This window comes from Macaca mulatta, chromosome 10 (genome assembly GCF_049350105.2).
Source record: "Macaca mulatta isolate MMU2019108-1 chromosome 10, T2T-MMU8v2.0, whole genome shotgun sequence".
Classification (NCBI taxonomy): Eukaryota; Metazoa; Chordata; class Mammalia; order Primates; family Cercopithecidae; genus Macaca; species Macaca mulatta.
The window spans coordinates 102,333,146-102,346,861 of record NC_133415.1 but is presented as its reverse complement, the minus strand read 5'-3'; the positions used below and the strand labels follow the sequence as shown (position 1 = coordinate 102,346,861).

The following is a 13,716-nucleotide window of genomic DNA, read 5'->3' as shown; positions in this document are numbered from 1 at the left end:
GGCAGAGACGAGTCAGCTCTGCCCTCATAATGACATAACAGGGGCCCTTCTCCTTGCAGGGGAATATGGGTCCCGCTGCTTTCTGGCTCCTGCTCTTCCTTCTCAAGAATCCTGAAGCCCTGGCTGCTGTCCGCGGAGAGCTCGAGAGTATCCTTTGGGAAGCAGAGCAGCCTGTCTCGCAGATGACCACCCTCCCACAGAAGGTTCTAGACGGCACGCCTGTGCTTGGTGAGATGGTCACACCCTCCAAGATAGCCCCTAAGACTGCGTCATCATGGACCCCCAAAGTCCTCCCCAACATGGGCTCCTGTCTTCCAGAGTCCATCAGTGTCCTCCAACCTAGGGTCTCCCTGAGCCTCTTATCTTCACACACCTGGCATCTCCATACTCCAGTCTCAACTAGGGGTCAAGTGACAGAAAACCTAACTTCAATTGACTGAGGTGAAAAGGTACTTTGAGACATGTCACTAAAAAGTCCAAAGGACTGGCTTCAGGCACAGGTGGATCCAGGCACTTTAACAATATTGTCAGGACTACTCAGTTCCTCTCCACCTGTCATCCCACTGGGTTGACCCCAGTCTCAGGCTGGCAGTAGCTGTTGGCAGCTCAAGGCTGACTTCCTCCTGGCTTTGTGAGACTCTGCATCTCTTACAATGTTCCCACCAAGAGTCCCAAGACTGTGTCTCATTGGCTTTCTTTGGGTCATGTGTCCATCCTGAACCAATCACAGGGCTCAGAGGGATGCTGTGATTGGCCAGTCACAGCCTCATCCCAGGAGTTGAGCATAGGATCAGCAGTCTAACCCCTGAGAGTGAGAGAGGGGTGGACCCTAGAGGAAAACCAGGGGCCCGTTTCCAGAAGAGAAATATATGCCGGGAAGGCAGGAACAGAGATTGATGGCCCTACTCTCTCCCCAGCCTCCTGGTATCTCCCTAGCTCCCACCTTCTCTCACAACTTACCTTGGGATCAGACCTGGATACCTTCATGTTCAAGGGTCTCTGAGGGACCACAGAGACCACATGTCATCATGTGTCCTTTTTCACCTTGCTGTGTGACTGTGTGGATGAGGCAGGCACCCTCTCTGAGCCTTTTCATCTTCCTCTGTAAAATAAGAGTTGGGGGTGGCATATGAGCAGGTGAAGGGATAGCCTGCTGACCCTTCCTTGCACCTGCCCCATGCAGACAGCGTGCTGAGTGAGAGCCTCAGGCTTACAGCTGCCCCCTTCATCACCCGCGAGGTTGTGGTGGACCTGGCCATGCCCATGGCAGATGGGCGAGAATTCAACCTGCGACGTGGTGACCGCCTTCTCCTCTTCCCCTTCCTGAGCCCCCAGAGAGACCCAGAAATCTACACAGACCCAGAGGTAAATGGCAGGGGCGTCTGGTCATATGGGGTCTGTGGGAGGAAAATCAGTGACTTTGGGATGAGCCAGATCTGAGTGGCAGCCTGGCTCTGCTCTTTGTTTGCTATGTGACATGGCCTAGATTGCTTCACCTCTGTGTTTGCTTCCTCGCCTGTGAAATGGACCTCGTCATAGTACCTGCCTCATAAGATTGATAGGAAGGTTAAATGAGATCATGCAGAAGCAGATACTGATGGCCCCACTCTCTCCCCAGCCTTCTGATATCTCTCTGGCTCCTACCTTTTTTCACAGCTTCTCTTGGAGGCAGACCCAGATCCCCTCATGTTCAAGGGTCTCTGAGGAACCCTAGGACATGAGGGGATGTTCATTCACACTGAGTGCTTTGTGATAGCTGAGCCATTTTCCTTATTTCAGAATGTTATAGTGTCAGTTTCTCAAAACTTTTCCCTCTCCCCAGACTTTGAGAAGAAGTAAACTTTCACGATTGCTAACAGATTGGGTGCTTACTGTGTGTCAGACCCTAAACTACATGCTCACCCATCCATCCATTCATTCATCTATCTACCCATCTACTCATGCATCTGTCTATCCATTTATTCATCCATCCAGCCACACATTCACCTATCTACCTATCCATTCATCTATCCATCCACCCATCCATTCATCCATCCACCCACCCAATTTACCCTTTCATTCACCCATCTACCCATTCATTTATCCATCCAGCCACCCATCCACTCATCTATCCATCCAGCCACCCATCTACCCATGCATCCATCTATCCATTCATCCATCCACAAACTCACCCATCCATCCATTAATCTATCTGTCCATCCATCCATCCATCCATCCATCCATCCATCCATCCATCCACACACTCGCCCATCTACCCATCCATCCATCCATCCATCCATCCATCCATCCATCCATCCACACACTCGTCCATCTACCTATCCATTAATCCATCCACCCATCCACCCACCAAGCTACTCTTTCATCCACCCGCCTACCCATGAATCCATCCATCTATCCACCCATCTATCCATCCGTCCATTCATCCATCTACTCATTCATCCATTCATCCGCCCACCCATTCATCCATTTATCCACCCATCCATTCGTCCATCCACCCACTCACTCATATGTCCGTCCACCCATTCTTCTACTTATCCACCCATCCACCCATCTACTCATCCATCCATCCATTTGTCCATTCATCCATGTATTCATCCATCCACCCATCCACCCATCAATCTACCCATTCATTCACCTGTCTACCCATCCGTCCATCCACCCCATCTACCCATCCATCCATCCATCCCTCCATTCATTCATCTTCCCATCCACGTTTCCATCTCTTAATCTATCCACTGGTTCATTCACCTATCCTTCCACCCATCTTTCAGTCAGCAGCTACTGCATGCCAAGCTCTGTGCTCAGGTACAACCTTGCCTTACCACTGTGTAGTGTAACCAAAGGAAATTGGCATTTTCTTTTAAAAATATTTTAATTTCTTTTATTTTACATTACAAAAGTAATATATATCATAGAGTATAAAGAAATACAGAGAAATATATTCTTTAATGTAAAAAAATATATTTCCCTTCTTCTCCAGTTCTACAGAGTTCTCTAACCACGGTTTGGAGTGTGCCTTGTGAATTGTTTTCATGGCTTTACAGGCATACACACAACACATTTCACACACCATGAAAAGACTGGTGTGTGTATAGGATCATACAATATATACTATTCTGAAACTTGCTTTTTTCACTCAACAACCAATTGTAGAAATTCTTTCCATGTCAGTACACACAAACCTTTTGCCATAATTTTTTAACCAATCCCCTATCAATTGACCTGTATATGGTTTCCAGTTTTTCCCTCCTATAAACATGACTGTCAGGAACATCCTCATACATTTTTCTTGGTCTGGGCTTGTTCTGGGAATGGGGTCAGAAGAGGACCTTCTTCCTGTTTCAGGTATTTAAATACAACCGATTCCTGAACCCTGACGGATCAGAGAAGAAAGACTTTTACAAGGATGGGAAACGGCTGAAGAATTACAACATGCCCTGGGGAGCGGGGCACAATCACTGCCTGGGGAAGAGTTACGCAGTCAACAGCATCAAACAGTGAGTGGGGCCCAGGGCGGGTCCAGGGTGGCTCCTGATCCCCTGGTTGATACGGGCCCTTCTCTCCTGGGACTGAAGGCTCAGCCAGGAGAATGGTTTGGCAGAGGCTCCACACGGACAGCCCGTGAGCCATCTCTTATTTGTGGTTTCACAACTGTGTGCTTTTAAAAATCAGAAGAGCTCATGTAAAAAAGCCAGATTTCGGATTTCTTTTGGAAATAATCAGATCTGGCAGCAGGTTCTTCCCTCCAAGACTGGTGTCCGGATTCCAAATACTGGACATTCCTTTCAGCTGACCTTAGCTGTCCGTCTGCAGCTGCTGCTGCGTGTTCAGAACTTCATGTTAGGAACTGGCCGAACTTCACTGTTCCCAGTTGGTTATTTTAATGCCTGTGGGGCCGAAAGTCTCATAAATTATCTCCTTTGAACCCCAGGAGCTTTGGCCACCAAGATCACAAACAGATTGGACCGAGGTTATGACATTTGCCCTGTCCTCCGTCCAGCCCCTGTGCAATCATAAGCTGGGTTACCTTCTGCGCCTCTGTTTCCTCAACTGTAAAATGAGGGTTCTGATTATAACTACACCCCAGGAGTGTCAGGATAAATGAGCTGGATCTTTCTAAGTTCTTAACCCACTGCCTGGTTCATTGCAGGCATTTGAAAAATGTTAATTATTATCATAATTATTAATATTATTATTAATATGCATGCATTATGCTAAGTGAATGGGCATGTTACATTGACCTTTGGCCTCAGTTTCCTCAAGAAAATGGAGTTGATTATGAGCATAATACAGCTCATATGCATTCCTAAAAATCACCTTGCTGTATGAAATCATGCAACAAAAACTGCAGGAATTCATGCCTGTAATCCCAGCACTTTGGGAGGCCGAGGTGGGTGGATCATTTGAAGCCAGGAGTTTGAGACCAGCCTGGCCAACATGGTGAAACCCTGTCTCTACTAAAAAGACAAAAATCGGCTGGGCGTGGTGGAGCATGCCTGTAATCTCAGCTACTCAGGAGGCTGAGGCAGGAAAATCTCTTGAACATGGGAGGCAGAGGTTGCAGTGAGCCAAGATCGCACCATTGCACTCCGGCCTGGGCGACAGAGTGAGATTCTGTCTCAAAAAAAAAAAAAAAAAAAAGAAGAAGAAAAGAAAAACCTGCAGGGATTAGGGGAAAAGGGGGACTGGGGCCCAACACTCAAAAACCTCATCAGTGACACATTAAAAATAAAAAAAGAGAAGAACCCAGTAAAAAATGGTAGTAAAGTTTTACACATGTTCATGGCTAAGAACTACGTAAGTGCTGTAATGACCGTGGCTGTAGATCGATGCTTTTGTGTGCACGTGTTTTATGGATTTCTGCACAGCCAGGTTCAGCTGGGTGCAGTTTTTTGTATTTACTTCATGCTTCTCACAAGTGAAATTGCACGTGAGCAAATGTGAAACTTGCATTATATTCAAATGGTGCCCTAATATATCAATCCTATTGGAACAAATTCACCTGTTCAAAACAAGTGTTAGAGCAGAACCGATTGGCGTTCCTACCTCATCAACTTTTTGGACAGATATGAAGAGATAGCGGGTACTAAATGCTTAGCTGGTGCCTAGCGCACAGTGTTCCAATAAATTAGCTAATTTGTTGTTATTTTTATCTCACTGAATTGTCATGACAACCCTGCTGGTCCATCTAAAACTGAGTCTAGACAGGTCAGATCATTTGCCGTGTTCCCAGGAAGTGGAGGTGCCAGGGTTCAAATCCAGGGGTGGGCACAAAACTGCCATCCCATAGAAACTCACCCTCTAGTATCCTACAGCCTCAGAGCTGGAAGAGTCTCAACTTGCCTTCCCCCTCTTTGACCAGATGGGAGAACCGAGACCCAGAGTGAGAAAGAACTTGGCGAGGGCCACATTCCTATAAGCGGCCCAGCCCAGATCTTCTGTCCAGAGTGTTAACCCCCCTCTCTCCTCATCTGCCCTCTTCTTCACTCCTTCAGTGAGACAGAAGAATCCCCGCCATGTGCTCAGTCCTGCATCGGGCACCTGGGTTGGGGTAGGGAATAGTGGTGGGAAAAGAGTTATGAGATATTCTCCTGACCCTTACGAACATGGGCATTGTAAGATGAGGCAGGGAGGCAGCAACCGTTGACATCCGTAGGGCTGGCTCCATGTTTATGGGGGCACTGATTACATCATAGGCATGGCAGCTTCGAATGTTTAGTACGACAGTTTTCTCAGAAGATGGCGGTAGAGAGCACTTGTTCTTGCAAAGTTGGTCTATTTAGGACAATTTTCTCGGAGATGGCAGTAAAATGTCTTGAGAGAGCGATGCCTGTTTCTAATCTCACAGAGACATCTAAGGGTTAGCAGCAGCCCTGGCCAAGATAGACAGCGAGGGTTCCAGGAGTTTGGAGAAAGGCGGGGAAGGGCGTGGACTGGAGGATCCAGAGGAGTTGCTGTATTTAATCAGCATAGGCTCAGCTCTGCACCTGCCGAGTCTCAGTGGCTTTTACCAACAGAGGTGCAGTTCTGCTCACGCGGTATCAGCTGTGGGTTTGGGGGGAGTTCCCCACTCTGTGCAGAGACTCGGGCCAGGCTCTTTCCCTCTTTCAGCTCTGCTACCTCAACGTGAAGCCTGCATGGCTGCCAGGCAGGAGGGACAGCTGGAGAGCCACACGCTGGCTCGTGAATGCTTTGACACGGGAGTGGCACAGGCCACTTCTGCACACAGCCCATTCACCAGAACTCATCCATGGGTCTGCCTAACCTTACAGGGGCCTGGCAGATGTGGTGAGCAGCAAATGCATTTGTTCAACTTCCTCACGCCTCTCTTCTTCTCCTTTTTCCCAAAGTTGGTGTCAGACGTAGGAGGCAGCCATGCCTCCCCTGCCTTATTGCCAATAACCCCCTGCTCTACTCCTCTCCTTCACACCTTCCATGCCATTTCTCTGCAGATTTGTGTTCCTCGTGCTGGTGCACTTGGACCTGGAGCTGATCAACGCAGATGTGGAGATCCCTGAGTTTGACCTCAGCAGGTATGGCTTCGGTCTGATGCAGCCAGAACATGACGTGCCCATCCGCTACCGCATCCGCCCATGACAGGGAGCAGATGGATCCACGTGCTCGCCTCTGCTCAGCCTGCCCCAGCCTCCCAGCTTTCTGTGTGCACAGTTGGCTTGGGTGCAGGTGCTAGCATTACCACTTCCCTGCTTTTCTCCCAGAAGACTGGGTCCAGAGGTGGGAAAAGTTAAGAGAGGGTGAACAAAGGAAAGACATTGAAAGCTCTATGGATTATCTGCTGCAAAGTTTTCTTTCCAAAATCAGGCTTTGTCTGCTCCCAACTCACCTCGTTCCTCTCACCTCGTGATATTCACAAAGGCTATTCAGACAAGGCAGGACTAGGAATCCTCACTGCTTTGTCCCCAACTCCTGGAGGGGTCACCTTCCCAGTTCTTATCAGCTAGCATGGCCCAGGCCTTATCCAGTCAAAGCAGATGCTGGCCACAGAAAGGCCATTCAGGACCAGCAGTCTGTCCATTGATGTCATTCAGCAGTCAGTCCCCCAATCATCCTTAAACCAGCTAAAGCCAAAGGAACCCCTTAGAAGATCTGCTTCCCTGGGCGCCCCATTTGCCGGATTGCCCCACTGCTCACACTACCTGAGAAAATGCAGGAGAGCTTCCCCCAAGGCTGATGCATTCCCGGCACAGAACAGGGACACCCTCCAAACCCTGGGCTCTGAGGAGTGGAGTTCTCTGTTCTAGAGTGACAGGCACCAGATGGGATGGGCTTTCTCAGTGTCAGTACTCAGGTAGGGAGCTAAGGAAGACACAGCCCAGACAAGATGGCTGGAAGGAGCCAGCCAGGACTCCTTAGACACGTCAAGCTAAAAAAGAAGGTGCCAATTTCATGCATTCTAGTGCAGAAGCCCCAATTGTGGTCACGATCCAGTCTGCAGACATGTTTTATTTGGACTGCACTTAAAGAAAATACCTTAGTTGTTATCATCTTTGGGAGAGTTCATTCAAAACGTCCAGCTTCTCTTGAAAACTTGGTTTATCTGACCACACTGGGCTCACATTCCCAAGGGTAACTCTTGGCCAGACCTGAATGGCAGCTGCCTCCCTTACGTGGGACACGTGCTCTCAGCTTCACCAGGGTTCTGACCGGGTCTGCTTCTGCGTTCACAGCGCCTCCTGGCACTGAAGGCATCTGAGTGTGAGACCCTGTTCTAACTCTTAGAAGTGACATTGTAAGAGGTGGTGGGGACCAGCTAATTGGTCCAACCCAGCCTGAGTGTACCACCCTTTGAACAAATGTATCAGTGATGAAAATTTGCCTTTGCCCCAGCTTTAGAACAAAAAGCCTAGACCACGCATGGTGGCTCATGCCTATAATCCCAGCACTTTGGGAGGCCGAGGTGGGCGGATCACTTGAGGTTGGGAGTTCAAGACCAGCCTGGCCAACACGGTGAAACCCCGTCTCTACTAAACATACAGAAATTAGCCGGGTGTGGTGGTAGGCGCCTGTAATCCCAGCTACTCAGGAGGCTGACGCACCAGAATTGCTTGAACCCAGGAGGTGGAGGTTGCAGTGAGATGAGACTGCACCACGACACTCCAGCCTGGGCAACTGAGCAAGACTCTGTCTCAGTAAATAAATAAATTAATTAATTAATTAAAATAAAAAACAGCTTAAAGAGAAAAATGGCCTGCAAACATTTTTTATGATCCTAGTTTTATTAATATAAGGTCCTGTCTGTTGAGGCCCTTTAAATGCCTGCGGTAGGCCCCATAGACAGTATTTCTACTCCTCACAGCATCTCTGTGAAGAGAAGGAGGGTTGTGCCCGCTTCATAGATGAGAAAACCGAGAGGTGAGGTGACTTGCCTGGGGCCACATAGTTCATAAGCTGTAGAACTCAGCAGGCAGATTCACTGTCCCAGGAGCAAATGCTGGGTGGGCAACTCCTGTTCCTTGGGCTCAAGGGGGCTGGTGATGGTGCAATTCTTTCTGGCTTCAGAGAGCTGGCAGAGCCAGAGGCACCTAAACATGGGCACATATCGTAAGACACATAATGAGCTTTAGCTGGAGGGAGAGAAAAGAACCCTAGACCTCTGAATGTCCCAGAGGCTTGTCTCTTCTCAGAGGAGCACTGGGGTTTGGGGGCTTCCCTGGGCCTCAACCTCCAGGCACCCCCAGGATTCCCAGAGAGACACTGTGATTGGCAGGAGGCGGGATATCCCCAGGGAAACCCATCTTCACGCCTGGGTGACCCCCACTGCCGCCTCCTTCTTAACTCTGCGGGAAATCAGAGCTGGCAGCCTCCAGTGGGAGGACAGAGCCGGTTTCCCTGGCAACCCTCAGTTACCTCATCATGGCTGGGAAGGGAAGGAAGCAAGCTGGCAGAAATAGCTATGGAAGGTCTTGCGCAGGCTGCAACTCTGGTGTGCTGGGGGAAAACCCTTATGACTCCCCCCTTCCAAATCAGGCTGGGTTGTCACTGAGACTAGATTCTCACCTGCCTTCAAAGAAGGGCCAATCCCCTTTAAAGGTCACACCTCCTTGGAGCCACAGTCGTCAGTGAATTACACTCAAGGAAAAGACGTGCTCCCACCAGGCAGCTCCAGCTGTTACCTGAGATACTGAAGTGCAGCTCAGGAACCGATGATTTAAACCTACCCTTGTTTTAATCGTTCTTTTTCTTTTTTTTTTTCTAAAAAAAATAGAAGCTATAAAGAAAAGAGGGAGAGATGAGTGGGTTAGCTACCTACTACATGCTAGTTAGGAAGGTACCTGGATGCCATTGCATTTCTTCATCCCTTGCTTAAGAATCAAAATTGCTGGACATACGTTAGGAATACTTTCTTTCTTTCTTTCTTTCTTTTTTAAGCTCAGTGGCAAGAATGAAATACTCTTTTTTTTTTTTTTTTTTTTTGAGACAGAGTCTCACTCTGCCGCCCAGGCTGGAGTGCAGTGGAGTGATCTCGGCTCACTGCAAGCCCCGCCTCCCGGGTTCATGCCATTCTTCTGCCTCAGACTCCCAAGTAGCTGGGACTACAGGTGCCCGCCACCATGCCTGGCTAATTTTTGTATTTTTAGTAGAGATGGGGTTTCACCGTATTAGCCAGGATGGTCTCAATCTCCTGACCTTGTAATCCGCCCCCCCTGGGTCTCCCAAAGTGCTGGGATTACAGGCGTGAGCCACCGCGCCCGGCCAAGAATAAAATACTCTTAAGCTGACCTAATGAAGTGTTTCCTTACCACTGTGATTATTATTACTATTATTTGCTATATTTTAATATTGTTGTTTACTGAATATTCTCCTTTAAACAGACTCGCTTTTTAAACTTCGTTTTTAAAAGGAACTTTTTTTTCCCCAATTGCTGCCAATAGTGGATAACATGTATCACTCGCTGCCAAAAATATAAAGTGACCATAAAAAAGAAAAATAAATTTGCTGGGGAGGGGTGCTTCATGCTGGTGTGGCCAAGGCTGACAGCTATCTCTTCTCTGTTACAAAACGAGATAAGCAAGTGTTAGCATTGCCTTAAGGTCACACTGGCATCTCCCTGAACTTCTCCAGGGACAGAAGGAGGAGTAAGTTGCTCATCACATGGGCCACTAGGGCCATCTCCTCCCACCAGTGGCCCCCACTCACAGGCAGCTGGCAATGTCCTACCTGCCTGTTCCCCAGATGGAGAAACAGGCTCTGAGAGTTCACAGGTCTTGCCCAAAGTCATTGATTTTGATGATTAAAAAGAATAAACACAGTGTTTCCTGAGTAGCAGTGATTGTTATGCCTTGCTATTTTAATAAAGATTCTATTTTCGTATAACATTGTCAAGTGGAAACATGCTGAAATCTATTAAACCATCCTTGTTTGTGGAACTGCCTCTGAGTGTGATTCTGATGGAGGGCATTGGCTGTGCCTGGAATGGTGAGGTCAGCTCCTGGGACAGGAGAGCACAGAGCATCTACTCTGTCCCTTGCTCTGGGCCCAGGCCTCTCACAGATAGAATTGAGTCACACCTTTACCCACCCTCCAAAGCATAGATGAGTATCCCCGTTTTTATAGAGGAAAAGACTGAAGGTCAGAGAGGTGATGTGGTTTGCCCAAGAACACGTGAATAAGAAGTAGCAGACCTGGGATTCAAATGCAGGCCCCTCTGTTGCCTGAGACAGTGTTCAGGATCTTTCTTTCAGTGATCCTCCTCCTGGCAGCAGAGGGATTGGGTACCCATTAGAGCAGGGGTCCACAACCCCTGGGCCACAGATCAGTGCAGGTCCTTGGCCTGTTAGGAATTGGGGTCCACAACAGGAGGTGAATGGCGAGCAAGTGAGCAAAGCTTCATGTATATTTACAGCCGCTCCCCATCGCTCACACTACTGCCTGAGCTCCACCTCCTGTCAGATCAGTGGCGCCATTCGATTCTCATAGGAGGGCGAACCCTACCGTGAACTGCACAGGCGAGGAATCTAGGTTGCACCCTCCTTATGAGAATCTAATGCCTGATCATCTATCACTGTCTCCCATCACCCCCAGATGGGACCATCTAGTCGCAGGAAAAAAAGCGCAGGCTCCCACTGATTCCACATTATGGTGAGTTGTATAATTAGCTCACTATTTCAAACAATGTAATAATAATATAAATAAAGTGCACAATAAACGTAATGCACTTGAACTATCCTGAAACCATACTCCCACCCCCACCCCTGGGTCCGTGGAAAAATTGTCTTCTATGAAATCAGTACCCGGTGCCAAAAAGGTTGGGGACCGCTGCATTAGAGGCCTTTGGGGCAGACCCTGGTAACAAGCAGACAACACAAAAGCTCTCTTTAAAATTCACTGGATGTTCTCCATCCTTCCCCAGAATGCATGCATTCATTTTAATATAAAAAGAAGGGGTGACATGGATTAAATAAGCCTTGGGATAAATAAAAAGAGAAATTTGTTTTTTTCTCTCAAATCTTTGTATAGAAATAATATCCCAGGGCAGATGTGCCTCATGTCAGTTTCCTCATCTGTGAGGAGGTCATGGAGGCGCATCAGGTGGGATGGGATTTGGCAGTGAGTGAGAGACTTCTCAAAGTAACATAGCAACATGTTATACATTAACATGCTTTCATTCAAGACCGCAGGCTTTTTTTTTTTTTTTTTTTTTGAGATGGAGTCTTGCTCTGTCTCCCAGGCTGGAGTGCAGTGGTGTGATCGCAGCTCACTGCAACCTCTGCCTCCCAGGTTCAAGCGATTCTGCTACCTCAGCCTCCTGAGTAGCTGGGATTATGGGCATGTGCCATCACACCCAGCTAATTTTTGTATTTTTAGTAGACACGGGGTTTCACCATGTTGGCCAGGTTGGTCTCAAATTCCTGACCTCAGGTGATCTGCCCACCTCAGCCTCCCAAAGTGCTGGGATTACAGGCATGAGCCACCATGCCCAGCTACATTTTTTTTTTTCTCTCTCAAGCAGACACAGGAGGCTAGAGGTGGTGTGGCATCTCCATAATCATGAGGTCCCTCCTTTCTGGACCCTCTAGCATCTGTAACCAGTGGTTTCCACCTCAGGGGCTGATATGGCTGCTTGAGCTCCAGCCATTTTGTCCACATTCCACCCAGCAGGAAGGAGGGTGAAGCAAAGAAGAGAAAAATCTCCTGCATTCATCCCATTGGTCAGAACTCAATCACATGACCACATCTTGCTGGACAGACAGGAGGCTGGGAAATGTAGTCTTTCTCTTCAGGACATCAGTATGTGCCCTCAGCGGGATACCATACCCCATTTTGAGATGTGCTGCATTATGCTCTCTTGTTTACCAGTCATGGTCTGAGTCATGGCAGGGCCAGAGGGACAGGGCTTGGCTTCCCTGAGCCACTAACCCAGCCTTTGTTATAGCCTGAGTCCTAGTGATCTGCAGCTCCAAGACTTTGGCCTTTTGTGCCCTTGTACCATTAAAGTCAACAGAGAGACCCAGGGTTTTATTTTGCCAGGTAAGGGCATTAAGAAATACATTTACTCCTACTGTCAGCTTACAAAAGGGTATTTTAATACCCCTAAAGCAGAAAGGTAGGTTTCATATTGGAAGTAACACAACCACTCACTCAAAAGTCTATATTGAATAGTGCAAAAGGTGGAAACAACCCAGATGTCCACCAACTGATAAATGGATACACAAAATGTGATGTATCCCCCATTCCAGTGGAATAATATTTGTCAATAAAAAGGAATCCAGTACTGACATATGCTACAACACAAATGAGCCTTGAAAACATTATGCTAAGTGAAAGAAGCCAGTCATGAAAGGCCACTTATTATAGGACTGAATGTATACGAAATGTCCAGAATAGGCAAATCCATAGAGACATGAAGCGGGCTAGTGGTTTCTAGGGATGGGTAAATAGGGAGAAATAGGGAGTAACCACTAATGAAACCTCCTAAAATGGATCACCGTGATGGTTGTGAAACTCTGTGAATGTACTAATAAATGGGCATTTTTTTTTTTTTTTTTGAGACAGGGGTCACACTCTGCCACCCAGGCTGGAGTGCAGTGGTGTGATTTCAGCTCACTGCAATCTCTGCCTCCCAGGCTCCAGCTATCCTCCCATCTCAGCCTCCTGAGTAGCTGGGACTACAGGCGGGACTACAGGCCTGAGCCACCACACCTGCCTGGCTAATTTTTGTTTTTGTTTTGTATATTTTTGTAGAGAGGATGTTTTGCCATGTTGCCCAGGCTGATCTCAAACTCCTGGGCTCAAGTGATCCTCCCTCCTTTGCCTCACAAAGTGCTGGGATTATAGGTGTGAGCCACCATCCTTGGCCATGGGGACAAATTTTATGATATCTGAATTATACCTCAAGAAAGCTGTTATACACTTGTCAAGTAAATATTTTGAGCACCTCTTGTTGTACCAGGCACTGTTCTAGACAACAAGACCTGGCAGTAAGTAACACAGACCAAAAAAATGATACATCTCTGTCTTCATGGTGCTGACATTCTCATGGGAGAAACCATAAGAAATGAGGCAAATAAGTAAAATATAAAGCAGTTCAAATGGAGACAAGTGCTTTGGAGAAGAATAAAGGAGTCAGTAGATGGGAAGTGAAATTTTAAAGAGAATGGGCAGGAATGGCCTCCCTGGGGGAGCTTTGAACAGAAACTCAATGGAAATGAGAGGAGCAAACCATTGGGGCATCTGAGGAAAGAATGTTCTGGAGAG

The 13,716-nt window shown here is 47.7% G+C and overlaps 1 protein-coding gene across 2 annotated transcripts in view; it reads left to right on the top strand.

The window, feature by feature from the left end:
- The window catches only part of PTGIS (prostaglandin I2 synthase), a 68,221-nt gene extending 58,268 nt beyond the window's left edge, over positions 1–9,953 (top strand). For both annotated transcript variants that reach the window (XM_001098575.5, XM_077951981.1), the window contains exons 7-10: positions 60–228; positions 1,184–1,365; positions 3,346–3,497; positions 6,453–9,953. In XM_001098575.5, the coding sequence (XP_001098575.3) occupies positions 60–228; positions 1,184–1,365; positions 3,346–3,497; positions 6,453–6,597 (648 nt within the window). In that variant the 3' untranslated portion in view covers positions 6,598–9,953. The remainder of the gene's footprint in view (positions 1–59; positions 229–1,183; positions 1,366–3,345; positions 3,498–6,452) is intronic.
- Positions 9,954–13,716: the final 3,763 nt, after the last annotated feature.